This window comes from Falco rusticolus, chromosome 6 (genome assembly GCF_015220075.1).
Source record: "Falco rusticolus isolate bFalRus1 chromosome 6, bFalRus1.pri, whole genome shotgun sequence".
In the NCBI taxonomy this organism is placed as follows: domain Eukaryota; kingdom Metazoa; phylum Chordata; class Aves; order Falconiformes; family Falconidae; genus Falco; species Falco rusticolus.
The window spans coordinates 90910123-90936277 of record NC_051192.1 but is presented as its reverse complement, the minus strand read 5'-3'; the positions used below and the strand labels follow the sequence as shown (position 1 = coordinate 90936277).

The following is a 26155-nucleotide window of genomic DNA, read 5'->3' as shown; positions in this document are numbered from 1 at the left end:
TGCCAGGGCCCTGCCGGAGCCCCGCGGCTGCTGATCCGCGCCCCGCTTCTCCCCCGAGATGCTTCTTCCCCTGGCCCTGGCGGCAGCCCGGGCTCCCGACGCTGCCCGCATCACTGAGGTATCGGGAGAACATTGTCGCCTCGCCCCTGGGAACGGGGCAATAAAACAAAACTGAATAAAATTGAACAAAATAAAATTTTGAAACGCAAGAAAATTTAGAAACAGTAACGATCAACCAGCTCTCCTCCCGAGAAGGCTGCGGCAGCGCACCGCACGGCTGGCAGAGCGGAAGCCGCAGCCGCAGAGGCCTCCGGAGCTGCCCGTGGCGGCGGGCAGCGCAGCCGCAGCCCGGGCCCAGCGGGGCCGGCGGCAGAGCTCTGCCGGGGTCTTGCCGCGCCCCTGCGGGTCCCGGGCGGGGACCGGGGCACCGGGGCTCGGCCCCTGCCCCCCCCGCGCACGGACCCGGCGCGCTCGGTGCCCCATAGAAACGACACGGGGCTGAGTTTCTCCCTGCGTCTCCCCTTGAGTTCTGCACTTCGATTTAGCCGCTGCATAGCAGTTACAAAAAAAAAAAAAAAAAAGCAAAACACATTTTTTCTTGTTTTGTTTTGTTCTCGACTTTGGTTGTTACAGTTGGTTATATTTAGTTCGGTTTGAATGTTGTTTCTTATCTCAAAGACTATATTAATGTTTAGATATACAGACCGTGAATTCACACAAATTTACTTTTTTTGTAAAGGTAGCCCAAGTATTACGATTGACAGGACACTTCTATTAAAACACACAAACTCCACTGACGTGTAAAATAATTCCCGGACCATACCTTTATTATTCTTCCCTTTCCACAACCTCATAGCGTACATGACGCCTCTCTCCCCAGCAGCAGCTCCATGATGGATGCCTGCCTTTGGGAAAGCAACAGACAAATATTGAAATAAAGAACTGGCCGGCTAAACTGTTGGTCCCGCTGCCGGTGCTATAAATGACAACAGAATTTTCGAATCCAGCGACAGATGAGCAAAAGGAGAGAGTTTTTCCCATTTACTTTCATGACAGAAACACCACTTTGTCCTGGGATAAAAGCGAATCGACTAAGTGGGTATTTAGTGAGCTAGCCCAGACAAAAAAAAATAATTTTTAAAAAATCGTAAATCCTACAGCTTTTGAATGCAAATCAAACCTTTAAAGGAAATCCAAGCCTGGCATTTGAATTCCGATTTCCTACTACTATCGAGAACGTTTAGCCTTAAGTGAGCAAACGCAGGATCAATTTTATATCTGAGACTCTTTCAGATGCTGGTAGTAGTTTGTATTTACCATTGTGTCACCTACACCCTGGACTGAAATAAGGCCCGATCCTGGAAACTCAGCGCTTTCTAACTATCCGCATCCACCAAGAGATTTAATATCTGCTCCAGAGTTGTTGACTACGCGAAATCAAGAAGCGGGGCCCCCTCCTGTCCCCTCTGCCTGCCCGGGTGCAAGCTCCCACCGAGAGCACCAGCTCGGAGCTGAGCGCGGAGACACGCGGAGCTGGGCTCACTGCCGGCACCGCGGCACTGCTTCGCGTGGGGACCTGGAGGACTTGCCAGGGGAAACAGTCATTTTTCTGACAGTCTTCTTTAAGTTAAACGCGTTTCAGGTTTGTCATACCACCGGCATAAGGAGATTTTCCTCTCAGATAAAAGTACCAACGATTCTAAAGAAGAGTGTTTGCAAAAGGGGCACGTTTGACAGAACACAAACAGATAAAGCAGACTAATAACGTTCAGCCTTTAACATCTCTGCTAAAAAGAACCTAAAAGCAACAAAACCAAAAAGCTTTTCCAGAAGTCGTAGGCATAGGGAAGAACGGATTGGATTTTGCTTGGGTTTTGCTGGTTTCTTCTGCTGCATGAGAGGAGGAAAATACTCAGACGAAATACTCGAGGCAAATTCTTTAGAACTTGACCCAAAGACGATGAATACGACGAGATCTGGGCCGAGCCTCCCAATCATCAGGAGCGTTACAGAGAAACACGAGATCTTGCTAACGACCACACATCAGTGAACAATTAGACAAACAGTAGTTTGTCAGTAACTTTATTTTTTTCTTAAAAAATCGCATGACAAACTGGAACCAAGACCAAAATACTGTATCCACTGTACATCAGTCATTAGAAAACAAACATACACCACATTTGTATTCTACCAAACAGAGAGTGTATTTCCTTTAAAATTATATAGTGCGTGCTTTTAAATTCATGCTTTTCAATATTTATTTTACATTTGTTACTCAAATATTATCTGTTATAAATAATTGCAACTTGATCAAATGGTGCACCTGTTATACGCGAACCTCTTCAGTGCTGCAACTGTAGCTTTTTGTTGCCTCTTTCTTGCTTTCTTTCTTTTCTTTTTTTCTTTCTTTCTTTCCAAAAAGCTGTTGGTATTGCTTTATTAGGACCCGAGAAAGCACATCTGAGGTGTCAAATAAAGTGTACAGATGCCAGAGGCGCTTGCAGACCCGGGTCTGCTGCTGAGCTCCACGGCTCAGAGCGCTGGAACAAGTGACGGGAGAGCACATAGAAAAAAATCGTTTCCAAAAGGCACAATTTCCTCGACACAAAGGTACAATAAAAATATATGGCCACTGAGATACGGGCGCCTATGGGGATGCGGTGCCTGTCCGGTGGGATCCCGGGCCCGCCAGGGCTTCGCCCCCCACCCTCTCCTGGCCTATCTCCCCGCACCGCGGCTGCAGCGGCGGGGGGACGCAGCGGCGGGAGCCCCGGGACGCCCGCGGCGAGAGTGCACTCCCGGCTGCCCCGCCGCCAGCCGCGCAGTCCCCCGCGGCACTGCCTCCCGTGGGACCACCCTGGGAGGCCGGGAGCTCAGAGTAAGGGGTAGGGGGGGCTGCAGCGCGCCCCCGCCCCGCCCCGCCCCGGCCGCCTCCTGCATCACTGCTCGCGGTGCCTGCTGCCGCTCTCCGGGTCGCTCTGGTCGTCGGTGAAGCAGACGTCGACGTCGCTCTCGTTGTCAGTCTTTTGCTCCTGCTCGGGGTGCGCATAGCCAGAGTCATTCTTGTCCTCGGCCGCCTTGCCGAGGCTCTGCCCCGGGTGCCGGGACTTGACGTGCCGCTCCAGGTCGCGGCGCCGCACCAGCACCTTGCCGCAGTGCTCGCAGCGGTAGGGCGTGTTGCCCTCGGCGTGCAGGCGGATGTGCTTGTTGAGGTTGCTGGGGTCCCCGAAGGGCCGCAGGCAGACCTTGCACTTGAGTGGCTTGTAGCCGGTGTGAGTCCGCATGTGGATCTTCAGCCCGTACTTGCGGGAGTACAGCTTCCCGCAGTAGAGGCACAGGTGCCCGGTCTTGGGCTTCCCGCCGGCCGCCCCCGCCGCCCCTGCCGGCAGCGCCTCCAGCCGCCCGCGGCCCTTCTCGGCCGCCAGCTCGGAGAGCTGCTGCGTGTGCATGGCGATCTCCCGGTCGATGCTGGCCAGCGAGCCCAGCTCGGCAGCATGCAGCCCCGCCGCCGGCCCCCCGAAGTACGACACCGACTCGGGGTACTTGAGGAGGCCACCGAGGTGCAGCTTCAGCGGGTAGTAAGGCGCGGCGCCGTAGAGCAGCTCCCCGTTGTAGACGGTGAGCGGCATCACAGGCAGCCCGCACTCCCCCGCGTACGCCTTCAGCCCCTCGAAGGGCGGCAGCGCGAAGCGCTCCAGCGCGCCGCCGGGCAGCGGCGGGTAGCGGGCGGGAGGCAGCGCGGCGGCGGGCAGCCCCCGCTCCACCTGCCGGAAGGCCGAGGCCTCCTCCAGCGGCGAGAGCAGCGGGAAGGCGCGCAGCCCGCCGCCGCACGCCAGCCCCGCCGCCGCCGTCGCCGCTGGGGGGGCGGCCTCGCCCGGCAGCGCCCCGCACTTGGGCGGCGCCTCGGCGGCGGCGCGTCCCGCCTTCAGCCCCCCCAGCAGCTTGGAGAAGCCGAGGGCGGTGGCGCCCCGCGCCTCCTCCCGCAGCGGCCCGGCAGGGCGGAAGGCCGAGCGCGCCCCGGGGCAGAGCGCCAGCCCGTTGCCGCCCGCCGGCCCCAGCAGCAGCCCCGGCCCGCGGGCGGCCCCCACGCTCATGTCCAGGGCGCGCTCCTGCTCCTCCTTGCCCGCCGCCCGCTTGGGCAGCCCCGGCTTAGCGAGCGGCGGGGAGGCGGTGGCGGCTTCGCGCTTGACGGCCTCCCGCGGGCCGCAGCCGGGCGGCGGGTGGCCGCGCAGCGCGGCGGCCGGCGGCTCCTTGGGGGGGAGGCCGAAGGCGGCGGCGGCGGGCCGGCCGTGGTCGTGGTGGAGGAAGGGCCGGCCGTGGCTCAGCGCGCAGTGGAAGTGGACGTGGGCCTTGAGGCTGTTGGGGTACTTGAAGGTCCTCCAGCAGTACCAGCAGATGTACCGCTCCTCCCCTGCGGAGGCAAGCGGAGGGGCCCGTCAGCGGCCGCCGCGCATCCCCGAGCCTCCCCGCGCCCCCGCCGCCCCGGCTCCCCCCTCCCCCCCCACCCCCGCCCCGATGTCGCGGTGCGGTGCGGGCGCTGTGCGGTGCGGGCCGCGCTTCCGCGGACGGGGCGTCGTGGGGCCGTGGGGAGCAGCTGCTGCCGCGAGTCGTCTGTCGGGGGGCCCCATCTGTTGGCGTTTGCAGAGGAGGAGGTAGCGTATGTCAAGGAGTCGGCTGCACCGAACAAAGGCCAATCTAATGATCGTGAGCCCTTCATTACGCGGCGAGACAATATCCGATATGTATGGGCCATATGTAATCATTCCTTTTCAGAGGACAATGCCCTTTGTGCCCCGTCCCCTAAACATTTCGGCTTCTCTCGAGCGGAACAGACCTCGGTGGCCGCGGCTGTGCTGGCTGCCCGGCACCGCAGAGGCACAGTCTTCGCTGGCCCTGCTTTGCCAAAAGCGTCCTTCCAAGGACAACCTCGGCTGCCTCTGCAGGCAACCTGTCTGTCTGGGTATCTTTATTCTTTCGGTTTTTCTCTTTCTTTCTCTCTCGCTCTTTCCTTCTTTCTCTTCCTCTTTCTCTTTCTTTCTTTGCCTCTCTCTTTCTCTTTCATCCTTCCTTCCTCTTCTTTCCTTTCTCTTCTTTCCTTCCTCTTTTCCTTCCTTTTCTTTTCTTTCTCTTCCTTTTCTTTCGTTCTAACGCATTATCCCCCCCCTGCCCCTCTCCCTTCCCTCTCCTCCCCTTTCTTCTATCTCTTTTTCTGTCTATATGTATCCATCTTCCTCTCTCTCGTTTCTCCCAGTCACTACGAGGCACCGATGGGACGTTTCGGAACCCGCGGGCCCCCCCAGCCGCTGCCCGCCCTGCACCGCCCCAGCTGCCCTCATTGCTCAGTTAATGCTCCGAAACGCCAAAGCGGAGGCCAAGTGCCACACGGAACCGAGAGGCCGCTCCGAGCCTGGGCCCAGCTCCTCGCGTTTTGGGGGGGTCCCTTGGGGGGCGATGGGGGTGCGATGGAGCACAAGGGACGAGGATGGGCGTGCTTCGGCCCTGCGCTGCGTTCCGCGGCAGCCGGGGCACCCGCGGGGTGGCGGGTCACTGTGGAGCACGCGCTGGCTGCCACCAGCCTCCCGAGAGGGCTCTTAACGCAGCATTCGGGCCAGGGATCAGCCGGCGGCCGCCTCGGGTGAATCACGAAGTCTTCGCTCTCCACGGGAAACTCGAGGGCGAACTCGCGTGGGAGGATCCAGCGCTGTTGCCCGTGTCTGGCCGCCCGTGTCCTTGCCGTCGTGAGCGGCCCTTCCTCGCTGGCCGTGGAGCAGCAGTCCCTGGCCGTGCAGCTCTGTGAAGTCGTCGGACGTGGCCTTCCGCCCCGTCGGGGAGGGAGGGAGGCGGCAGCGCGACTGCCCCGGCCCGGGTGGGGCAGCGGCGGCGGGAGATGGAACCACGGCCGCAATCCCACCGCCGTGCACGGGAAAGCGGGTAAAGAAGTGGAACGGGCCGAAAGGCGTGCGGCCTCAGACCTCTGCGGGCTGCCTCCCACTGCCTGCGTTTGCCTTTGCGAGTCTCTACAGCGATGCGGTTTGGCCCCACTTGTCCTCGGCAAAAGCTTGGCGGGACCGGCGGGACGGGCTGCCTGCTAGGGCCGCCGAGCCCGGCCCGGCGCTTTCCCCGGTTCAGCTCCAGTTCAGCAACTATCGCTCGGAGAAAAAAAAATGCAAAAAAAACCCCCAAAAACAAAAACGAAAAGCACCCTTTTCTCATCACGGTAAACCCATATAAATGGGGTCAAACACAAGATCTCCAAAGTTTTGTTTTGATTTGGTTTTTTTTAAAAAAAAAGCTCTCTGGATTTCTTCCGCCCTGTTTTGTTTTCTGTTTCTTATTTCGGCGTACTATCCTTACAGGAAGAGCGCTTTAGCATTTTGAGACAATTCTGAGTCCGCATTATTTGGTCTGGAAACTGTGGGGCTGGAGTCGCAGCAGATCCGCAGGGTCAGTCTGCAGCTGAGCCTCACTTCGACGGGACGAGGAAGGTGCCACACGCTGGGTGCTTCTCGTAGACCAGAGATTTCCTGCCTTTATTTTCCTCCGGGCAGCGCTGGTACCCATCCGCAGGCAGGAGCTGCTGGAAGGGTGGGAGAGCGGGGATAGGACCCAGCGCCGTGTCCTCCTTCCTGCAGCCGAAGTTTCGTCAGAGCCCGGGCTTTTCGAGGGGGTGACCCTCGGCAGACCCGTGGCCTCACTGACGCTGCGGGGCGGGGGGAGGGGGGCAGAGAGGTGACCAAAAGTTTCTTTTCCAGGTATAGTTTTAGTGCAAGGAGGGATCTGGGCTCTTGCGCATTGCACGAGTCGGATGGGACGTGAGCAGCCGGCGCCCGGCGTTTCGGCAGTCACCCACCCCTCCGGGCCGCGTTCCGGTCACCCTGCGGAGCAGCCAGCCTTGAGCGGAGGGGAGGGCGCAGCCCCTCCCCGGATCGTGCCCTTCCCAGGGCCACAGCCCAGCTGAAGCATCTTCCGCGCAGGGCAGCAGCAGGCGGGGGCCCCTCGCCGCTCCCTGAGCGGGCTCAGCCCGAGGCGGGAGAGTGCCCACGGGTCGCGCCGAACCGCCGCCGCCGTCCCGGGGGCCGCAGGGATCAGCGGGAGGCTGTGCCCGCCGCCGTCGCGGCACGGCAGGTGAAGGCTGAGCGGTTTTGTCGTCTTTCCTCCAAGTTTACTGTGCTGCCATTTTTGTTAACCATTGGTGCAACTCCACCTAAGAACCAGCCTGCAGATGGAAACAAGCCGTCCCAGGCGGGTGGCTTCCCTTTCCCGATATCCTCATGTGATTTGACGCCGACTTAATTTTTTACCTAACGCATCCTAATTGACAGGGACCGCCCAGTAGCCGTTTTGACGTGACTATGTGAATCTACCCCACAAGGTAACCTGAAAAGGGGCTCTGAAGCTCTGTCAGAGGAGCACAGAAGGTGAACGCGATGTTTTTAGAAACTACCAAGCTAAATTGCCGTCTCGGAAAAGAACACTAGCGTTGTTTCATTGAAATCCTACTTGCCTATCAAAAGATCATTAAATTGTGCCGATGACGGAACGACTCGAGGCACGGGGGCCTTCCCATACGCTACCGAGTTAACAGATCACCCTTTAAATATAAGCAGATGGAGTCTTAGCTTAAAGGGTAGCAGGTTAGAAGTCGCTGCAGCTGTGCTGGCATTAATTTTCCTGAGGGCGCAGATTTGAAGGGCCCCGCGTATGCCTACCGCAGTTTGAGCTCCCGTCAAAGATGTCAATTTTAAAGAGGGCTTGTTTTGTTTCGTTTGATTCGGTTGCTCTGAAACGAATACCCGCATCTGTACCTTTCTCGTCGTGCGTGGGGGTGGCGGTGACGGGGATGTCAAACCACTGCGCCAGGGGGTTGGAGTACCAGACGGTGAGCTCCTCTCCCGGCTGGACATCTCGCAGCGCCCGGTAGAAAATCTGGGAGGGAGAGAAAGGAAACTTCTTCAGGAGGCTTGAGAGGGGAGGCAGGTGACGGAGAGCGGTGCCAGGCCGGCCCGGAGCCGCGAGTGGGGTACCTGTCCTCCTGGCAGATCCGCAACAGCCTCCAGTGTCTGCTCTTGGGAGTTTCGGGCAGCCCGGATTAACCCTATCCACTCCAGAGCTGAGCTCCCGGCTTCATCCACTAATTCCCCTCTCACCATCCGCACCTGGAAGACAGGCGGCACCGCTGTCACTTACACGCGAGACGAAGCAGAAAAGAAAGCAAAAAGCTTACCCGTCCCCTGCCTGCCTGCCTGCTGCGCCCTGCACGGCTAACCGGCTTCCCCACGCCGGGCGGGCGCCTGGGCATCGCGGCTCGGCGGCAGCAGCGAGAGCATGTCGTTCCGCCGCCGCTTTGATTCTTCCCTCCTCGCCCGCCTTTGGGCAGCACCTTCCCCGACCCGCGGGTGCCCTGGAGAGCTGCGGCTGCCCGGAGGGGGTTGCTGCTCTCCGGGGTAAAGGTGGAAGAGCCCGGGCCCGGTGGGCACCTGCAGCTTTGCCAGGGGAAACGGGATTTTTCCCGTGGGTCGCACTGGTCCAAACGCACCTTGTTCAGTCTCAGCTGCTACATTTAGCTTAACGCTATATTAAATGAACAGGTAAGGTGGTTTGGTTTTGGTTTTGGGTTTTTTTGGAACGGTTTGTGCAAAACAATTGCGACATACACGACTTGTCAGGAGACGGGGAGGGGGCAAGGGGAGGGTTCTGCTTAGCTACGAAGTCCCTGTAGCTCCGTGCTTCATAATCTGCTTGCCCATACAAAGAGAAAATGAAGTGCCCGTTCCCTGAATGACCGTGCAATAAAAGTCATCGGAACAAAGCAGTCTAAAGCGAGAAACGAAGGGAGCCAGATGAGAAATAAATTTGAGTGGGCTGGCAGAGCGTTTAAAAACAATTAAAGGGCATTAAAAATCCGAGCGGAACGCGTGAGCCGCGGCTGCCCTGGGGGTGGACGGAGGGCTCTCACCCGCAGCCCCCTGACGAACCTGATGGACGGGGCGCGTACCCTCCGCCGTCTGCTCCTCGCTCCTCAGCTCGGGCGTCGACTGACCCCGGAGCCGGCAGCCCAGCGGCCGTCACCCCCTCCCGCTCCGGCTGTGCGGGCAATTAGCGGCTCCGGGTGTAGGAGCGGGACCCAGGCTCTGGCTCTGCGGGGAGGCCGAGCTGCGCCGGGCTGACCCGGCACCTGCGACTCGCACCCCGCCGCCGCCGCCGCCGCCGGGGGGGCCCGGCCCGCTTGCCCCGCGCTCCCTTCCGGTCCCAGCCAGAGGGTTCGCAGCCAAAGAGAGGGACTGTGCGGGGCACAAACCCGAGCCGAACGCAGAAATAAATCGGTGCACCTGCCTCTCCCCCTGCCCCTTCCCTGGACAAAACCTGGGGGCTGTGAAAGCCGCGTGTCCCCGCCTGGCCGGGGCTCCAGATCAGGGAAGGGGCAATGCCCGAGCGAGCGGAGCCCCGCGGGGTGGGGGCTGAGCGGCGGCACCAGCGCCCTCCGGCACCGGGAACCGGGTACCGGACTGCGGTGGTGGCGCGTTCAGCGTGTCTGCGTCCAAGGCGGGGGCGCGTCCGCTGCTCCGGCAGAGCCCCCGAGGTCTCTGGCCTCGACACGGAGGCCGGCGGGGCTAGCAGGGCCCCGGCGCTGGGGAGGAGGAGGAGAGGGTACGGGTGGGCCGGCTTTCCTGGCAAAGCCACGAGAAGACATCTCGGGACGCTCTGGAAACTCTTCCCTTTCCTTTCCTGGCTCGCTCTAAGAAGGGAGGATCGAAGAGAGAGGGAGGAAGAGCAGCCTCTTCTCCCAAGCCGGCTTCCCCCGAGTCAACGAAAAAGCAAGGTCCAGCGGTGCAGGAGAGACCGTAGGAAAATACCTTTTTTTTGGGTCCTGGCTCCCTGCGGTCTGACAGGTACTTGCCCAGTTTGAAGGTGCCCGGCACAGGACCCAGCCGCAGCCCAGCCGGGATGCAGCTCTCCGCGCTCACGCTGATGGCCGGAGCCCTGCTGGTTTGCATCGCTGCCTCTGGGTGCGAGCGTTCGGGAACCCAAAGTACTTAAGGGGGCCGGCGTGACAGCGGCAGGCGGCGGGAGGATGAGCACAGGCGTATCTCCGCCCGCAGAGTGACGCGGCGGTGTGCGGGCGCCGGCTTTTCAACGGGAGCAGGAGGGGTACCCCTTGGCAGGGGGATGCTCTGGGGCGCAGAGTTTGGTGAGAGAGTTTGGCTTCTCGAGCAGCTGCGGAGTCCCATCCAAGAGGGTCACATGGAGCCTTTCCCTAACCCTCCTGCATAATCAGGCGGAGTGAATGGCTGGCAGACAATGGGCCAGGCGACCTTCCCATTCCTAAAAATCCAATTTGTCAAGGGCAAAGAAAAGGCGTTGGTGAATCAAAGGTCTGGAGGGACCATTAATCCTCAGCATGGGGTATTGTCCCCGAGACAGTTACGATATTTTAAGTGACAAATCCACTGTATAATTTCTCCATAAATTTTACTTCCTTTTATTGTTCCTCGACAAACCAGTTTTGGAAAATAAGTGACTATTTTAAGTCTACTTGGCTGAGCCTTTTGAGGTTTAATATACTTCAAAGATTTTTAATTCTCTTCCCTTGGCTTTATTGTAAAGGAGATTAAACAAAGAGATGGGGAATGTTTTGAGGACTTGTTAACTTCTATTGATTCCCGGCGTGTGCCATACAGAAATTGGGCAGGTACTTGATGGGAAAACACCAGAAAATACCTACACTTTTTTTTTCCTCTCTCTTTTTTTTTTTTTTTTTTTTTAAAGAACGACCATATTACCATTTCAGTGGGTTGGTTTCAGGCCAGTAATCTGTTCAGAAGAGCTTTGATCCTTAAGGAGGATGAATAGCACAAAATATGAGCCGTCGTAGCCCTTGTAAAACACACCGCTGCATCTGCGAGCACTGCGGAAACTGTGTCTCCTAGTTCGTGCGATTAAGAAATAGAGACGGGAGGAAATAGAGACATACAGCCACCAGGAAACAGAGAGGCACGGCCAGCAGATAACACAGATGTCTAACAAACAGCGTGCAGCTGGATTCCTTGTTTAAATACATCCACAGGTTCCTCTCACGCACGCAAAATAGCTTGCACCGAGCCTGCTTTCGGAGGTGGAACCGGCAAAAAGCGATTGTAAATAAAGCCAGAACGAAGTGATTCGAACGGTGTGTCTATGTCCTTCCTCCTCGCATAAATATTGTAATTAAGACACAACGAGGCGCTAGGATTAAGTCATTTTATAATTCAGGCTGGGTATCCCAAGAAATCTCCAGAATCTGAAAAGGAAAGGTGTGCGACATTTTTCTTACACGCATGCAACAGTCCAGATGTGCCTGCCAGACCAAATAGTACAGTAACAAATTCAATTTTCCACTTTCGCTTTTATAGTCCTGTCTAATTCCCACTAGCAGGTTTTCTCCTCTCCACACCTCCTAAGTCTCCAAAAAGAAGATTTCTGACCCTTTCTCCTACGGAGAAGTTGCACATGCAGATTTTATGCATTGCATTCAGAAAAAAATTGCAGATATGGAGCTTCCCTCCCCCCGGCGTTCTTCTAACAGTCAGACCTAATAAATTTAAAAAGAAAAACCCAAAAGCTACGCTTAGAGGTGTGTCTGCCGATGGGTGCCAGGTAACTGAGGGGACTCTTCTCAAGTAACCCGGCTTCCTGCAAGATAAACCTTGGTACGTCGCTTTCGATGTGATCGTTAGTGTGGGCTTTGCTCTGGATTTGTTTGCCGCCGTCACGAGTGGCACCGTGGAAGCGAGGGCCTCAGGGATGCGCAGCGGGGGGAGAGGGACTTTGAACCGGCAAGTCTCACGAGCTGGCGGTTGCAAAGATGCCCTTTCCCCTCTCCCTGGCCGGCACCGCACCGGGAAAGCAATTAAAGCTCAGCCTGGCAAGTTACCGCCACCGCTGCCATGACGTTTGCCCACGCCAGTGGCAGTGGCTCCGGCCCCGCCGCGACCGCGCTGCCCGCCCGCCCCGTGCCAGCCGGCTGCCCTCCGCCAGGCACCGCCGGGGCGAGCCCCGAGGTGCCAGCCCCTGTTCAGACCGGAGGGCGGCGGAGGGCGGCCTGCACGGCCCGTTCCGCCCCCGGCGCTGGCCGCGGGCGCTAGACGGGGAGCGCGGGGGCTGCCCCGGCCGGGGGGACCGCGACGGCACCGCGACGGGCCGGGGCCGGGGCCGGGGCCGGGGCCGGGGCCGGGGCCGGGGCCGGGGCGCTGCCGCCGCCTGCACCGGGGGCTGCCGGCCCGCACGGGGTCCGCGTGGGCTGTGAAAGTGTTTTTAGTAACGACACATACTGGCGCGCACAGGAGATAAATGTCGCGCCTGCCCCCCGCGGCATCAACGATCATCGATCGCATCTCTCCGGGGTGCAATGGCAGGGACAGTCCCGGGAGCGGGGGCGGGGGTGGTGGGGTGGTGGTGGTGTTCTTTTTCACTTCGGCAGGGACGGGAAGGCGGAGGGGGGGGGGGGGGCGGGGAGAGGATGTGGGGAACTGAAGATGACCCCTTTGATCAGCGGCCTGAATGGGGAAAAAAGGATAAACAAGAAGTTGAGGGCAATAAATTTAAGCCATGAACATGTCCCTGTAACCTCTGGCCTGGCCACTTAAGGATGAGCCTGGGCTGAAATTCCGGGAGCCGCAGAGGTAGAGAGAGGGCTTTTAAGGCGACCAAGGTATCCTACTGCTCCGGCTCGGGATCCACTCCCTCCCAGGCCTTAATGAGTCAAAAAGCGTGAACGACACGCGAACAATTTTATCAATAGGACCATGTAAAGGCCGACTGTGAGGAAAGTTATTTATTAATATAGCCGATTGTGGCTGGTTCCCATCCACTCAGAAAATAAAAGCCCTTGCTCTGGAAGCATTCACACCAGTTCTCCAATTTTTATTCTGTCCTGTGGCTCAAAGTTGAAGTTCCCCAAGTGAAATAAATTGTCCACAAAAGAGGAAAGGAACCACATTTTCTTTTATTTTTCCTTCCCTAAAAAGGAAGGGTGAAACCGATCTAATGTGCCCACTGGAGCAAAATGCAGCATGAAAGGCCGGGTGTTAAAAGTAAAAGCAGCCTTTGGAGCAAATGGGATGGAAAATTAAATGAAATTAAATAGCTTGAACGACCGTATTGTCCCTTATTAAAAAGACACATTAATTACATGGTTTCAGCTTTATTCAAAGACAATGTTTAGACTCAATCAAAACATTCCACTATCGCTCTTTATATACTTAAACCGGGCTACTAGAGGCACCATTACAGCGAGATCACTTTTGCCCAGAGATGCGACGAAAGTTATTTTCCTCGGCGGCCCTTATTTATGCCCACCGCTGAACTGCCGGTGCCCCTGAGTAACACTTTGGCACACTGTTCTCCCTGATTTAACAGGTTGCCCCATAATGAGGCATGAATGTTAAGGAACAACAGTCATCCAAAGAGGCACAGTTGCGGAGAGCAATGTCCCACCAGGGAGCTCCATTCAAACCATCAAACCGCTCCGGCACAGAGAAGGTTCAACACCACATTCAGACCAGCATGAATGCCTGTATACAGGGCCCAGCTCATTGTGCCGCAGAGCACCGCAGCGGAGGCTCGAATAAAATGCTGCAAGTTCATTCAGCAGGCCATACTCTGGCGGGACGGCCCAGCCGGCGGCTCCTGGGGTGACCTTTCTCCCAAATGGCTTTGCCCCGCCGAGACGACCCCTCCCCGGGATGCGGGATGGGCCGGCCCGGGGCTCCCCGCCCTGCCCGAGTCGGCCCGGGGGCGCCGCCGCAAGGGGCTGGGGATGCAAGGAACCGGGCGGAGGGCAGGGGGGAGGCTTGCTGAGACCCTGCGACACGGAATCCCCTTTCAACCCAGAGACCAATACGGTCTGAACGTCTTTTCGCTTTCCTTTCCTTTTTCCTTTCCTTTCCTTTCCTTTTTCCTTTCCTTTCCTTTTTATTTTCCTTTCCTTTCCTTTTTTCTTTCCTGTTTTCTTCCTTTTCTTTTCTTTTCTTTTCTTTTCTTTTCTTTTCTTTTCTTTTCTTTTCTTTTCTTTTCTTTTCTTTTCTTTTCTTTTCTTTTCTTTTCTTTTCTTTTCTTTTCTTTTCTTTTCTTTTCTTTTCTTTTCTTTTCTTTTATTTTATTTTATTTTATTTTATTTTATTTTCTCTTCGCTTCCATTCCCACTTCTTCCATTCCCTTTCCCTCCCTTCCCTCCTTCCCTGCCTTGCCCCTTCTCTCTTCTGCAATTTCTGTGTATCTCTTCCTCGATTCCGCTCACTTTCGCTCTTTCAGCCACTCTTTCTCAAACCTCCTTCCCTTTCCCACCCTTTCCTCCTCTCTGTTCCTTCTCACCACATCCATTCCTCCCCCGTGACGCCGCAGCAGCAGCCGCAGCCGCAGCCGTCCCGCCGCGGCGCTGCCGGTGCCTGGTGCTGCGGGCGGGCGGGGCCGATCGGCGGGGCCGGGCGGCTGCGGCCGGGGCCGGCGGCCCCCAACCAGCTGTGCGGTGCAGACGAGATGCGGGTGGGATATTAAAGCAGCTTTTGAATAGTAATGCAGGTTCTATGGGAACCCGGGCAGATGACAGGAGCTCGATTTGGTATTCGTATTGTTAATCGCGACCGTCAGCCCAGATCGGATCCAAACACGTTTTGTGCTTGTTAAAAATTCCAGCGTAGGGGCTGAGATTTTTTTTTCTCTTTTAGCCCAGCTTCAATTGGAGGCGAAACTTGCCGCATGAAGTATTCAAAGTCTGTCTAAAGTTGCCTTTTAACCGGATTCTCCCCCTCTCGCAGCCCCCACCGTATCTCTTGGTTCTTTCGGTTGACATGGTGCAAATAAAAGTCAGTAAACTTGTTGCTGAATTGCAATGTTTCGGTGTACCTTTATAAATTCATACCTTTTCTCCCTCGATCGCCTCAGAATGAGCCCCTGCCTCAATTCGATTTTCCTTGCTGTTGGGCACATTTAGGAGAGAGTCTATTTGTGAAGTTCATTTCTAGGCAAATGTATTCAAGAGCTGATTGGGATGAATAGGACCGTGTGTCAGCCGCCCCTAATTGGGATTAAAGCACTTCGGACCATATGCAGAGAGTGACAGAAATTCTCAGGTTTCATTGTGCTCAGACTTCCACCCGCCTGGACACTCCCCCTGGAAAAAGGGGATTTAGAAAGATTTGGGGGAGAAACTGAGGAAATAAAGGAGACGCAGAAAATGACCGGGCTAATGTCCCTCTGCGGGGCTGCCAGCGTGGCGACTGCCGGCGACAACGACAGGCAGAGGCGGGGCAGCGGGGCGGCGGGGCCGGGGCCAGGCGCGGCCGGGAGCGGAGCTGGAGCAGGGTTTCCCGGCGGAGGGAAGTGGAGGGAGCGAGCCCCAGCGCTCTCACACCCGGCTCGTATTCGGTCTGAGAAACGCTGGGGGCTTTATGGGATAGGGATGAAAAACCCCACGGGGAAACTTTCCCGGGTGTTTCTAGCCTAGGGGACAGGCTCCCAGAGGAGGAGGTAGGCAGGGAGGGAGGGAGGGGAGATGCGAGCCACAGGCAGGGGCCGCTCCCTGCCCAAGCCCAGCACCGGTATCAAGACAATGGGGGTTTTTGGGAATGTGGCCCTGCTGCAGCAGGGGCTGGCCGGGGGCTGCGCGCCCTGCGCCGGGCCTGCCTGATCTCGTGGGAGACGCCCACGGCCAGGGCGTTGGAGGTCCCTTTCGACCCAAACCACTCCGTGAGTCTATGTTTTTAACCCAAAGTTGCTCCACGTCCATACCCAGCCACCGCCCTCTCTGCCTGTCCATCTGGGTGCCAGCTGTGCACGGGTGACCCTGGCAGGGTGAAGCTGAAGGCTCTGCACTTGTGGAGCCGTAGCGAGAGGCGACGTTCAAAGCCCAGGCCTGGCCCTCACACTGTGACTAATCCGGGTGTGATGAGGTCGTCTGGATGCGGCAACCCAAAACCTGGTGCTAAAAACCACGAGCCTGTGCCGCTCTTAGGGCCTTTGTTTGCAGAGGCTACTTTGTGCCAGCCAGGCGACCGAGAGCTGGTGACCGTCCGCTGCTCTCGGCCTCCCGACGCTCTTCTGCAAAGTACCCATCGCCCCGATGGGGCGGTTTTGTGCCATGTCCCCCGCAAGCCCGCGTGCCGCTGGGGGCACAGCCCGCGTCCTGGCAGGTTCGCGCCCCGCTGCCGTCCCCGCGGGCTCCGGGAGGGCTCAGCACGGCGGGGTGACACGGACACATCCTGGATACAGAGCTGTGTGTCCCCCCGGCACGGGAACACGTTGGCACTGCCTGCAGGCTGGTCCGTAGCGGTGGGAAGGGTCATGCCCACACCCCATGACTAGGCGATAACGCCACTCACTTACGCGGGCACCTTGCCGTGTCCCGTGGGTCTGGCCGGGTGGGGAGAGGACCCAAGCGTGGTCCAAGCTGGGGAGAGGCTGACCCAAACCGAAGCGTGCCCGGTGTCCCTGGCATGGTGCCCTATTTCCAGCGCTGAACTGGGCTTGGATACGACATGAGAAGTCCGGCTGGCCTGGAGAGAAGCAGCGTGACTGTTACCAGCAAACGTTGCTGAAGTACCAGATCAAGGACTGAGGTCCATTCTCTGGTGTGAGTTTGCCCCTGCAGCCCGTCCCTGGTAAGCGGAAGGTCTGGTTTAGCGGGCCGGGCCGGGCCGGGCCGGGCGAAGCGGAGCCCCCCGCGCCTGGCCCCGCATCGCCAGGCACCCGACGTTCCCATCTCTGCAAGACGAAGCCCGGGAGGGAGAGACGGCGGGAGGAGCGGTGGGCACGGTCGTACGTGCCCGTGTGCGTGGGTCGGGGCATAATGGTCGCGCCGAGTGGCCGCCGCTGAGCCCGGCGTAAGCCCAGTCCCTGACTCAATTTCGCCACAACCGCGTTGGTTACGGGCCGGGGGAAGCGCACAGCGCTGCCGTGCCTCCGCCGCCCAGAGGGCTGCAGTACTTCAATATAAATGGAAGGAGCATCCCCGCGCCAGCCAGCAGCGCTGCCCCAGCGCTCCCGGGGGCGGGGGGAAGCGGCAGGTTTGCCCGCGCAGCCTGAGCCCAGCAGGGGGGCGACCCGCGTTTGCCGCCCCCGTCCCCCGGGAAGGGATACCCGGGCTGCCCCGCTGCCCGGAGGCTGCTCCTCGGGTTAAAGGCAGAGCTGCGCGCAGCTTCCTACAGCTATAGCATCTCATCTATACGTATCACGCGTATACCCACAGGCACCTCAGAAGCAAGAGCGATGATTTTGCCTATGTGTCCGTACATATGCACCCGGGTACGCACACACGTAGAAATTTATTTATAAGCTACTATGCTGGAGTCAGTACAGTCCTGTTTTTTCCATGGGTTTCGTGACAGGAGCTCAGGAGGAAGGCCTTTCCTCTCCATGCTGGCCGCACCTGAGAGACAGGGCTATAACTTTTGGAAAAGCGTGCTCTGCGTGCAGAGCCAGCAGTTACCGTACACGTACTGACCGATGCGCTAGGAAGCATCTACAAAGGTCTGCGTGGCGCCGGGGAATGGACCTGTCCCTGTGCTCTGGAGAGGAGCAGAGCGTGCTCCCCTCCCTCCCTGTCCCCCAGCGTCAAAAATATCCCCGGGAATCCAATTCATAGAGCTCTGTTCTGATCTGAGCTCCCTTTGAGTCGGGCTTTGTAAAGACAGCGGCTGTATCGCTTAAATCACATGGTCCTTCCACCTCTAGGCAGGCAGGCAGGCTAGCGCTGACTTTTTATTCCAGCCTGGGCTTTAATTGTTTGGGGTTTTAAATACAGTGGGAGTCCCCTTCTCTGAGCATTTCCCCAGACTATGTCTATCCATCCTGACAGCTTGATAGATCCGAGCCCGACTCCGAATCTCTTCCAGGGATGAAATTGTGCGGCGGCAGAGGAAGCCAAGGCACGCCGGCAGAGCGCGCATCCCGCGGAGCTCCCTCCTCCTCCTCAGACCCCTCTGCCGCGCTGAGCTCGGCTCAAGGAGAAAAAATTCTTTATACACAGAGTAAATTTGTTGCGGTTTTCCTCAAGAGCTCACAGGGGGTCTCGTCTCTTTTAAAATCAGCCCTGTGTTTACAGAAGAGCTGCAGCTGTAAACCGGGACACTTATCTTCTGCGAATCTTCTCCCCGAGGGGCAGCGTTACAGTACAGTAACCGCAAGGACACAGCTGGGGCTGACGGGGGGCGGTTCACAGGTAGATGCCAATGTCCTCGGGAGAAGCCAGTGCCGTCGGTGCCGGGGTGGGAGCGGGGAGCCGGGGGCACGGCGGCGGGAAGGCACCGGCCCACTCCCGCCGCGGCTGCCCTCGGTGAGGGGTCGAGGGTGTAAGCGGTGGTTTTCTGAATCCGGCACTTGGTCTGAGAAGAGGCCGGGAAAAAAATCATTGGCACGGAAGAGAGAAAGGGATGAAAAAGTAGTAGCTGCTGGAAGGAAGGTCTCTCTCTGCAGTGGCACCAGAGAGCAGGGCAGAGTTTGCTGGCTGGCTGGTAACAGTGTAAATGGAGAGATAGGTTTTGCCAGCAAGTAGGAGAAAGGGCTATAAGAGAGCTGACTTCCTAATAAGCGCATATAATGTTGTAAAGGGTTTCAGCATTTTATGCTTTTAAAGATACGACTATCAGCCAGAACAAAAACAAAAACAAACAACAAAAAAGAACTTGAGCAAAAATGCAGCCATCAGAAACTGTTCGTTACACTCTGGTAAACATTCCCTCATGGTGAAATTGTTGGTGGGGGCGGAAGGAAGGGCAAGAAAACGCGTGTTCTTCTAGTATGTGAAGCTCTCTAATTAATGAATTTGACAAACTGAAAGTTCTTCTTCTGGTTCCTGTGAGCTGGCTTATTTTTTCTTTTTATTTTTAAACCCAGTGTAAATATTCGAAACATGAAAATATGTGATTTAGATATGCAGAATAACGGAGGTTAAATCCATATTATGTAGGACTTATCTTAAAGTACACCACGAAGTACAGCCCTTTCCCTTCTCTTTATTTCGGCGTTGCATATTCTGATGCTGACATATGCATCGGTTTTGACAGCTTTGTATTTATGAAACCAAAGAAACTTGTAGGTGTCATTTGTCGGAAACCATTTTCCGTTACAGCTTGTAGATTTAATGTTGTTCTTTGTATTCATTGTTTCTGTTATTAAAATAAAATCTAAATTTTTTTTTCAGTATTTTTGCCCAATCGCCTATGGACTGCTGCCCTCAGCTTCGCCAGTGTCATCATCTTTCAGTCTAAATATTCAAATATGCGTTTAGAAGAAGAAGACAGATTAACCTCAAAGTTTCTGTCTCACTCTATGTCTCTCACACAGAAAAATTAGGACACACTTCGGACGCACACATACAAAAGGGTTAGCTCGTCCGAAACGAGGAGGAAACCCCCTATTTATCTTTGAATATTTATATCACGACTTGGTATTTGTCGGGGAGTCTTTTTAATAAGCCGACCTCCTTAAATTATTTGTGGAATTAATCTTTCTTAAAATCGGGTTTGAATTAAGCTGCGCTCAAAATATTAGAGTCAAGCTGACTCCTGCTTCTGAGTCACGGGTTTTAAAGCTAAATCATGATGCCCACCGTATAGGTCTTTCTGCCTGAGAATGGTGACTTGCCATCATTGTGTTTAAACCCGTCTCTCGAGGTATTTGAAGAAAAAACCGAGTGTGCACACTCAGCTACCGCTGAGAAGAGGTTTTCAACAGCCCGTGTTAGCCAGAGCAGTCCCCCGGGCTTCAGGGCTCGCCCCCGGGTACGGAAACTGCTCTCGGATGGGTGCGGAATTGGACTCGCAACAAACGCAGTCTCATGTGGAGGGAATTACCGACTCTCAGACATCCCTTATGAGCCTTCCAGGCAGCTTTTCCTCGGGAATTTGAGAGCCAGGCCAGCCCCCGAGGTGCCCGCACCCCTCGGCACTAAGCTCCCAAAGCCGCACCAAGCTGTCCGCACCCGCTGCCCCGCCCCGGCTTGCGGACTGAGCGCTGCTGCCCTGCCCGCTCCACAGAAAGCCCCTGCAACCCTAGGCAGCTTTTATTTGAGAAAGAGCTGTCCCGTCCTACAGCCTGGGCATCCCGTAGCCGGTGTGCTGAGATTTTCCACTAGTGCTGTATCTTGCAAAGGGAAAAAAACCCAAACCAAAACCCACAAAAAAACAACCACACACACACACCCCAACCCAAACAAACAAAAAAATACCCCAACGACTTTTCTTTTAATTCTGAGAGAGAAAAATATGCTTGTCCCCTGGGATGATTTCCCAGGAGGGAAAATATCTGGGTTTTCATCATGGCACACCTGAAGCTGTCACCCCTCTCCGTTGTGCCAGTGGTCACAGCGAACCCCGCTCTCTGTGGTCCCTCAGTTCCGATGAATATCAGCCTTATCGGCGCCCCCCTGCAGCCTGCCCGCCGGAGGGAGAAGCGGGCTTGGACCCGCGGGGCTTGCAGCGCGGCCGCGCAGGCTTGCGCGGAGCGGCTGAGGACTGGTGGGGGGGCGGGCAGGCTGCGGCACCCCCGTCCCGCTGCCCCGCCGAGCCGGTCCCAGGGGCGGGTTGTGTTGGAGGCGGTTGAAACCTGGGGCGAGAAGTCGGCAGTTTGTCAAACTCCCTTTGGGAGCCCGCAAACCCGGCTGGGAAAGATGAGCGTACAGATGTGCATGTGTATGCACGCATACGAAACATGTCCAGGGGAATATAGACACAGAAATGCATAATGCGGCTGTGATATATTTTGTCTCCTCGGCTATATAGATTTTCATCACCTACATAGTTTCAGAACCCCCCTCCGAGCTTCTGGGTCGGAGAGAAACCGTTTGCTACCAGATAGAGCGAGGCAGCAAAGCCTCCCCTCGGAAAAGCGTCTCTCAAGCGTGATCCGGCGAAGATGCAACTAATTAACTCGCTTCTCTGTTTTCCGCTCATTTCTCTCCGGTAATGTCAGGGGCTTGTCGAGGAAGGGGGGCGGTTCTCCTCGGGCCAGGCTCCGCCGTGCGCACCGGGGAGCCGCAGCCCCCTCCCGCCGGCCGGGTTGCCTCAAGGTTACCCAATACCTTCGCGAAGTCGTGCAGAAAACCCAGCTCCCGAGGTCCCAGGGGACCGAGTCAAGCAGGAAAATACGTGTTCCTAACCTCATCCGAGTTAATAAAGGCGACACAACAGGTCTGCAAACGCCGGAGGCTCGGGCTGAAGGCGGAGGAGCTGCTCCTGAGGGGGCAGACGCAGGTTTTTGAGTGAAAACGTGGAGGAATAAGGAGGAAGGAAGGAGAGGTCCTGGGGCGGTGGGGAAAGCCCCTGTGCAAGCCTGGGGTGGCACCAGAGCATCCCCGATGCCCTGCTGGGGCCCGCGAGCCGTTTCCATGGTACGGCAGCATCCTTTCCTCCGGAGGGGCCAAGAGCTCAGCACAAAACCCGACAGCTCGGGGCAGGTTCGCTTTCTTCAGAAGGCGTTTAGGGTGCGGGGGGGTCCCCCGGGCCACCCAGGGGTGCGGAGGCAGGTAGAGAGGGCTCTTGCCCTGAGCTGGGCGGTAGCCTTAGGCGGCCTCCTGGCTTCTCAGGACGCCTTTCATCGCCCACAACAGCTTAATGTTTAACTGAACGTTTGCGAAGTAAGAGAGGCAAACTCTCCCCGCCAGGTGCAGGCTATCTCAGAAACCTTCAGCCCCCTCCTCGTGTCCCGGCGGAGGTCCCCAGCGGAGCCACCGTCCTACTGCAGCACCAACACAGGGACAGGAGAAGCCGTGACTCTGCCCAGGCACTGGATCTGAGGGGGCAGAGGAGGGGCAATGCGCAAAACACCCTTTCAGGGGGGTTGCATTTCACCGTGGGAACTTGGTCTTTCCAGGAGGTAAAGCCCTTCCTGATGGGACATATGCCCCATGTGAGCGAGGGGCCACCCGGTGTCTGGACTGCAGGTGGCTCCCAGGGCCTGAAGGACAGTTTGACCCCCGGCTCAGCCTGGACCGCGTGTGCTGCTCGGGATCCGGCCCCACACTCCGGGGCCACGGCCACACGCTGCACGGAAACCCTGAGCATTTCCAGCTGACCAGAGGGAAAAAAAGAATCAAACCAACAGAACACTGATTTGATACTCTGTCCTGTGTCCGTTCTTGCTGTGTGTTTTACTGAGAGGAGGTGGGGTTAAATGCCAGAGTGTCTGTGACCCAGAAAGAAAAACCCTTTGAAATAGCAGGCTACTGTGTGGGAGTGCTGGCGATTTTTAAGAATTATTTTAAGTGCAGGTTGGTAGGGAGATGGCTCATCTTTCTGAACCAGCTACCATCACCAAGGAGTTCTCACAACAGAGCTGATGCTTTTATTAAACACCCCCATCTCTTATTATTAATCCTCATGTTGTAAACTGGATCATCATTATTTTAAAGTCTTTCCCTCATCTAATGCAATTATCCTGAATGTCTTCTACGTAAAATGTAAATGGTTGCCTTTGCAAGAGTTTTTTTTTTGTGTGTGTGTTGGGAGGGGGCTAATGGTGCTTCAAATAAAAAATTCTCCAATACAAATCCTTTGCCCCTGAAATTGTCAATCAAGAACATCAGGATCCTTACGTGCATAACTGAGCAGCTGAATTTTTATTTTGTATGTATAAACATTATTTGTGGATACTTCCTACTGGTTTGACATGGGGTCATGTCCAGAGTCACCACTCATTCCATCCACCTACCTCATTGCAAAATATAGCCTAAAAGACCACCATTACTGGGAAAAATATCAGACAACTGTCACATTACCTAACTTAGTGAAATCATAAAAAAGGCTTCCATTAGAAGTGACATAACATAAGCTAGAAGGGGTTTTCAATTCCACTTACACTTCTTTTCCTTGTTCCTTCCCTGAAACGTCTCACATTCTTGGCGTGTTTTGTGGAAGCTTGATTAAAGTCAGGAAATCTGGTTTTGTACCACTCATTCATTTCCTGAGGGGATATTATACAGAAGAGGCCAAACAGGAATGCTTATCATCAGATCTGTGAGAAGATACATACTGTTTTCAATTATTAGATGAATATGTAAACAGGTGAAAACCCTGAGATTCTTAGTAGAGACTATTTTTTGTGTGCAAATAAGGGAAAGGGCTAAAGGAAAATGTTGTATTTGGAATTGTGGAGGAGAACCCATGTACAAAAACCTGAATGTTCATTGTTCTTCCATCATTTTACATGTTGTTCATAACACATGGATTGGAAGAAGCATTTATTTTGAAAAAAAAAAGAAAAAAAGAATCTATTCAACTATCCTGTGTATATTTATATGTAGCGATGGACTACTAAGTATACTCAATATGTTTGTGACGGGTTTTATTAGGGGGGCAGAGGGGGAAGAGATCAGTGAGAGCTGACAGATAATTTTGTCTCACAAATATGACAAAGGATAATTTTACCTGCAGGTTCTTGGCTGCAATTTTTTCATCCTATATCTGGATGTCCCTCAGAGCAGCAGCCAGGTCCGAGGCTGAGCATGAGACATTTGCACACACAGCAGCACTGCACATCTGTTTCATGAAATCTTTGTTTGCCTGTTTGACAGAAACACACAGAGAGGACATGGTAAATAAAGCCATCCTCCACACAGCTCCTGGAAAGGAAAGCCTGCAAAGCAATGTCAAGGAGAAAAAGATCTGTCCTGTCTGCCTCTTGCCATGCCCTTGCCCAGGAAAGCACCTCCCAGCTGGGCCTCCAGGGAGATGGAGCCACAGTGCATCCACATCCTCCAAGGAATGTGGGAAACCACACATTGCCATCAGTCCCCCCTGCACTGTGTAACATTGCCCCATGGCTCCACACCAGCCACAGGACTCCTGGCCTACCAATGGGAATCCCCAGCATGCCCCAGTCAAGAGAATCCTCTGCCCCTTTGCTCCAGGGATACTGCAGTGCTGGGAAGGACCCTCCAAGGCCCTGGGAGACCCCTGGGTGCCATGCTGCTGGAAGGATCTCCAGCATGACAGGATGTCCCTTTGTAGGGCACCAGGAGGGTGGCTGAGCAGAGCAATGTGTGTCCCAGGGGGGTCTTTGCTTCTGTCTGTCCCTGGGTCTGTGGGGCAGGGAGGGATTCATCCTCCATAGCTCTAGTACTGGTGTGGTCTGCTACAGTGCTGTGAAATGGGTCATGCAATAGGAGGCCTATCCTGCTGGGAAAAGGCCAGTCTGGGAGTGGGGCTGGCAGGACCCTGCAGTGCCAAGTGCTCCCATTCCAGCAGCGTTAGACAGCCCCTTTGGTGCCACGTGCAGGGCAAGCGGAGCTGTCCCCTGTGCCCAGTGTGCAGCAGAGCAGCAGTATTTATCATAGCTATGGCAGCCTCCTGCCCAGTCCCTACTAATTGTTTCCTGCCACGCTGCAGCATGCAGAAGCCCAAATTGCCAACGTGAGGTAACAAAACACAGGTACCAAAGCAGAGGAAGAAAAAGGCAAGAGGGCAGGTAGAGAAGGATGATGAAACAAAGAGACTCCTGCTTGATGTGATAAGCAGGAACACGAGGCCTGCTGCTATTTTGGTTGCTGTAGTATGTTCAGTGAGGGAACGACAGGCTTCTTGGTTGTACAGCAGCTTCTCTCTCTGCTGGCTCCTGGGTGCTGTGCTAGGTGTGATGCAATTGTGGGTGGCTGCAGTCCAAAGGCATGTGCTGGCAACCTGGTTCCCCTCTTTGTAGCTTTGACATTGAAATAGTGGAATAAGGGCTTTCTTCTTTGAGTTGGCACATGCTCAGCAAGTTCTGCAAGGTCTGGATGGCTTTTTGGAGAAAGGTCAGTGTGCCTCCATATAAATCCCACAGAAACTCAACCTGTGGTCTCCATCATGTCTCCTTGCACTGAGAAGGAAGAAGTGAAGGAAACACAGCCAGGGTATGCAAATTGTTTCTCCCCTACCTCATCCCCACCCTCAAATTTCTACTTATAAGCAGTGTTAGACTCTGACACGTCGAAGAAAGGTGTCTCACTCTGCCAGCAAAACCGTTTAAAACCACCATCTTTTCCTGTGTATCTTCCCTCTCCACTTTATAGTTCCTCAAACATCTCCAGCATCTTGGCTACACCATCAGCAACAGACCACTGCAGAGTCCTGTGGGACTGGGTCTGAAATGCCTTTCAAGTGTACTTGGTCAGTCTAAGGACAACCATTGGGTGTTTTTCACTGCTCCTGCCACCCAGAAATTCTTGGTTTACTGTTTCCAGTCCCTAGCCCCTGCCAGTTTCAAAGCAAAGCCCAAATAAAACACCTCGTATGCTGGAGGGAGAGGGAGGGACATTTACAGACCACTCTGTCATGACAAAATCAAGATAGCATTCAAGTTCCTCTACACAAATATGTATGTGTATGTATACACACCTGCTGTACCTCTAGGCTCATCTTTGCCTAACACAATGCCAAATATATTCATATAGATGTATGAATATAAGAATATCCCAAAAGAGACCCAGAATTACATTAATTAGATTCTCAATAATTTGCTCACTGAATATGTAGAAAGTTCCTATGTTAAGTTTTGCTGAATGGGGTCATTTCCTTGCTTTTTGGTGATGGTGGTGTGGGCTGCCTTGCAGGATATTTACTTCTTGCTCTGCAGACAGCCTCTCAGCTCAGGCTGATGAAGCTGAGGGAGGTGTTTGAAGTGGTGGGCAGAGATGTAGAGAATTTGCCCATTGTGAGGAGAACCCCTAGGGAGCCAGCAGGCTGCTCTTTGAACAGTATGCTGCATGCAGATGGACAGGCATCCTTAAATTTTAGAACAACTAGTTTTTTCCAGACCATACAAAAAATAGCCCTCCTGCTCACAGGTCTTGCCAACCATTTGCACCAAGCACAACCTTCCCAGTAAGATAAACCAGGAGTTACTTCAACTCACTGAGGATCCGCCCTGTGGGAGTGCTTCTTGCTTCCACCGTGACTGCTGATGGACACTCTTCTGACTTTTGTGGGTGCAGGGATGGGTCTGAACCCCAGCCTGGGTTCATGATGGAATGGGCAAGGGATGAGAGCTGCAGTTTTCCCACTGCTGCTGCCAGCTGCTGTCCGTCTTGTGTCCAGGCAGCCTTCCCCTTCCTGCCTACATTCAGGCCTGAAAACTGGGCTTGCAGGAGGGATGAGTACACACACACATTCAGGTGTAAGAACACATGTATGTCTCTGGGTGGGGAAGG

The 26155-nt window shown here is 55.3% G+C and overlaps 1 protein-coding gene across 2 annotated transcripts; it reads right to left on the bottom strand.

Moving 5' to 3' along the window:
- Positions 1-2066: 2066 nt before the first annotated feature.
- On the bottom strand, positions 2067-10592 carry PRDM13 (PR/SET domain 13). 2 transcript variants are annotated; one of them, XM_037393093.1, is made up of 4 exons: positions 9855-10592; positions 8025-8156; positions 7806-7950; positions 2067-4411 (listed from the first exon to the last, which is right to left on the bottom strand). In XM_037393093.1, the coding sequence occupies exons 1-4, from the start codon at positions 9993-9995 to the stop codon at positions 2940-2942; spliced, it is 1890 nt and encodes a 629-aa protein (XP_037248990.1). In that variant the 5' UTR covers positions 9996-10592; the 3' UTR covers positions 2067-2939. The 2 variants fall into 2 exon arrangements, with proteins under 2 accessions (XP_037248990.1, XP_037248991.1); XM_037393094.1 differs by having other exon boundaries at positions 7806-7926; positions 9855-10584.
- Between the last annotated feature and the right edge of the window lie 15563 nt (positions 10593-26155).